Source organism: Sinocyclocheilus anshuiensis, unplaced genomic scaffold (genome assembly GCF_001515605.1).
Source record: "Sinocyclocheilus anshuiensis isolate Anshui unplaced genomic scaffold, SAMN03320099.WGS_v1.1 scaffold78, whole genome shotgun sequence".
In the NCBI taxonomy this organism is placed as follows: domain Eukaryota; kingdom Metazoa; phylum Chordata; class Actinopteri; order Cypriniformes; family Cyprinidae; genus Sinocyclocheilus; species Sinocyclocheilus anshuiensis.
In genome coordinates this window covers 2,995,867-3,000,276 of record NW_015544250.1, presented here as the reverse complement: position 1 = coordinate 3,000,276, position 4,410 = coordinate 2,995,867, and the positions used below count along the sequence as shown (strand labels likewise).

General features: G+C 35.5%; 1 protein-coding gene across 1 annotated transcript in view; it reads left to right on the top strand.

The window, feature by feature from the left end:
* LOC107697952 (testis development-related protein-like) overlaps window positions 1-3,910 on the top strand; it is an 18,365-nt gene extending 14,455 nt beyond the window's left edge. The window contains exon 4 of the mRNA XM_016498842.1: window positions 1,667-3,910. Coding sequence (XP_016354328.1) covers window positions 1,667-2,087 — 421 coding nt within the window. The 3' untranslated portion in view covers window positions 2,088-3,910. The remainder of the gene's footprint in view (window positions 1-1,666) is intronic.
* Window positions 3,911-4,410: the final 500 nt, after the last annotated feature.

Genomic DNA, 4,410 nt, shown 5'->3' with positions numbered 1-4,410 from the left:
CATAACCATGTATTGATGCATTTTTTTGTATTACTATTATAATTTGTGGGGGTTTTTTTTCATTACACCTTCCAAATGAAAATATAGACATTAATTTTTTTTAGTATTTTTATTACTTCTAGTCATTTTTAGTAGCTTAAACATTCCCTGTAGATGTTTTTATGATGTTTAAGAGAGAGAATGTACGTCAATCCAATGTTTTTGAGATGATTATCGGATGTTTGTTCACACACACACACACACACACACACAAAAGATGTTTAAAATAGAACACAATGGTTTCTAGCTTATGTGCTTCTTCACAGACGTCTCTGCATTGGATGAGCTTGATGGGAACATTTTTGACTACCAAATCTTTTGGTCTGCCTCAAACTCACACCATTAGTTGAGCCAGAAATTGACATGTTGGGCTTCTGAAACCAACAAAGCCATGTTGTAAAAGCAGCACAGAGCCGCAGTGTTTATAGTCAGTCTGTGGGGGAAAGGAACTAGTGGCTTGCTTATAGTTGTCTCTGCATATTTAAATTGGATTAGGAAAAAGTATTTTAACACCAGAGATGTACAAACGGCACCTTTGAGTGCCTAGAAATGAAGATATCGATACTGTATGCAATAAAAATAGAGATAAATATATCATTACATAGCAATGAAAAATCTCACATATATGTTTTTGGACATAAATATAGTATAACGTTAAACTCAACCATCAAGTAAGTGTCTGAAATGGAAACCGCACCCTGTGGCCCGGCCTCTGTCCTTCCTGCTGAAGCATATGTAGCTGCCTTGTGCCATTATGACACATAACCAAACATCATACTGTGCATACAGCATAATAAATTCACTGTTGATCCTTGTACCCTTTCATATAAGTAAATATTAAGGTTGTGTGTGTGTGTGTGTGTGTGTGTGTGTGTGTGTGTGATTATTTATCTAATTTATTTTTAACGTTTGAAGTCACTAAGTTTATGAAAGAAATTAATGCTTTCATTCAGCAAGGTTGCAAAAAATTTATCAAAAGTGACAGTTCAATTATAATTGTTCCAAAAAATTTAAATTTCAAATAAATGCTGCTTTTGAACTTTCTATTCATCAAAGAATCCTGAAAAAAAGTTTCCACAAAATTGTGAAGCAGCACAACTGTTTTCAACATTGATAATAATAAGAAATGTTTCTTGAGCAGCAAATCAGCACATTAGAATGATTTCTAAAGGAGCGTGTGACACTGAAGACTGGAGAAATGATGCTGAAAATTCAGCTTTGCATCACAGGAATAAATTACATTTAAAAAATATATTAAAAGTTATTTTAAATTAAAATAATATTTCACAATATTACTGTTTTTACTATATTTTTAACCAAATAAATGCAGCCTTGGTGAGCTTAAGAGACTTACAAAATCTCACCAACCCTTTTGAACTTTTGAACAGTTGTGTGTATATTAGTTATTATTATTATTATAATTATCATCAACAACGATAATAGTGATTTGTTATTTATTGTTGTTTTTTTATGTTACATTTGCTGAAATTTCTTGTAATTCACTTAATTTGTTTAATTTGTGAATTTTTTTTTTCAGTTATGCAAGCAGTACCAGTGGTGTTAATTTTTTGGTGGTACAAACTTTTTTTCACTTTACAATAAATGATGCTGCTTCATTCTCTCTCAGGTCTGCTAAGAAAAACTGGGAGGACGACAAGAGTAAAGCGCACTCAGAAAAAGACAAAGCGCACTGTCTATGGGACAGCATCACCATGACGATGAAGCAAATCACACCTACGAGGAAGATTGACAAGATTGAGGGCTGGGAGCCACCTCAGCTGAACGACGGGGCGGAGGAGGAAAAAAATGAGCCAGAGAAGAAGAGGAGTGACTCGTCCACGCTGTCACTGTCTCTGCCGCATTCTCTGGGTTTGCCGTCCTGGGTTGGCTTGGGTTCGGAGGAGGACTCGTCTCGTTACGCTAGTCTGACTGAATCACAGACGGGCGGCCCTTCCCAGTGGGCGGCTCGGGCGCGAGATAAATTAGCCGCCGTTCGTCGCCGAAGTCCAGCCGGCCTATCAGAGCGTAACTGGGAGGGGTTAAAATGATTTCCATATCAATGTCTATAAGGATGGCCACACCCCCTTGTATACCAACTCTAATTGGACAGCCCACTGATATAAAGATGTGAAGAGTAGGACCCTCAGACCAAGAGTGCCTTCTTCCAATGCCTGTCAACGATTTATTGTCACTTTTCCATTTTATATAAAATGAGCTTCCAACTTTTGAATGAAGCCTCCTCGTTGAAATCACTGGATGTAGCCTACTCATAATAGTTGGTGTCTGACATCACTGACCAATCACCATGGCGTTTTGTAAATTACTTTTAAAATCTAAATGACATTTAAACCCTCAAAGAGAGAGTTCATCCAAAAATGAAAATCTTGTCATCATTTATTCACCCTCATGTCATTCCAAACCTGATTGTTTTTCTTTCTTTCTTCTGTGGAGCACAAACGATTTAGATTAGCGGAATATCCCAAGAACCATAGACCTAGTCAGGTTAGAACCATAAACCTCAGTCAGACGCCATGTTAAATTTAACGCAGATGATAATGAGGCTTGCCATCTTTTCAATGGTACGTACTGTATACAGGTCCTAGATCACATCATTTTCACAACTTTCAAAACTGCTTTATTAAGTTTTTGTCTACTGAAAGCTTTTCCGAAAGACATTTCGTCGGCTTAACAACCAGCATGTTTTTAAACTGAATGCACTGTACTTCTATCCCTCACAACCTCGTTTTCATCCGTTCAAAAATATGGCGTTACCCTGACCAAGTCTGTCCATACAATAGATAATAGACAATAAAGTATCATAAATATTGTCCAAATGACTTTATTATGAGTGTTTGTATTTTTCGTTAAAGTTATGTGAGAAACAGCCTAAGAATAAGTCGTTGTTTACAGCAATAAGTCTCCATTCATCTTTCTCCAATCATTTTATGAAAAGTCAGTCAGTCAGTCATTCTGCTAAACTTCTCTTTTTCACAGAATAAAATCAAACAGGTTTGGGATGGCATAAGGGTGAATAAATGATGACGGAATATCCATTTCATAGGTAAACTCCGTCTCTTTAAATCTACATTTTATCAGCGCCGATTAGTCTGAGTGAGACTCTCAGCCGCCATACTCATTCCTGACGAGAGATCGATGCTTTATATGTAATGCTTGAATCTTCGATTCAGCTGTGGTTAATTTATTCCACTATAGATCAAGAGTGAATGCGAAATGATGTAGAAACGCCTTCCACTGATCAGTGTAGATTTACAGTCGCTACTGCCTGCTGATCCACAATAATAATGTACTGTAATTACTCTATGCAATCCTTTCCTTGCTGTAATCCCAAACTACTTGCTATATTGATCATGCTAGCAATATATTCAGTGCCACTTTTCAGTCACAAGGAAGAACTGAGCAAAGAATGGAATGAGCATCCAGGTCTCATTAATAATGCTTAATGGTAACGATTGTTACAAACCTTATTTGAAGCCTTCCAAAGACCTCAAGAGCTGTGCCGTTTTATCATGAAGTGTTTTTCTTTGCTGTGCCTCAGCTTAAAATTCATTTTGTAGTGAACACAACATGTTAACTAGTTACTCTCTTCCAACACCCTCAACATGATAAAAATGACAATCATCATTTATAAGATAAAATGTATTTTATATGAACTTTTGGCCGATGCCATTGAACCGCCTATAAGATCATTGGTTTGCTAGAAGAACATGACTGAGTGTCTTATTGCTGATTTTAGGAGATTATTTATAAGCAGATTCTGAAAGTAAGTGGGTTTGCTGCTCTATAGTTGTTCATAGTAGCTTTATATAATGTACAAATGTTTGAACTTTGAAAGATGATTACAAATTGTTAGTTTCAGATTCTGCTCTTTATATTTCAAGAATCTTGTTTTGATTTTACTACTGAATTATTTATTTTCTGTATTATTATTTAAATGCAAACAATAAGATGCTGTAGTTCCAGGGGTTCAGATAAGTTGGTGAATATGAATTAAAAGTTACTTTATAAACAAGCTTTGTTTTTTGTTTTGTTTTTCCCCCCAAAAAAAGTTACAAAGATTTTTAAATGTTTTTTACAAATCCATCATTTAGGAAATTTAACTAAACCTTATAGCTTCAGGCGAAATCCACATTTTATTTAGAACTGCTTTGGATTGTTTTCGCTTGTAAATGGTGCTTGATCGGTGTATATTTCTCTCCTGATTCATACAAGATGACTTTGTACTGAAGAAAGCAGGATAGACAACACTATTTTAGCTGGAAGTAACGGTTTATTAAAGTTAAAACATCTTGATAGATTTGTTTCTTAAAAACAAGCAGCTTTTTACTTCACAAGATGTTAACTGATGGACTA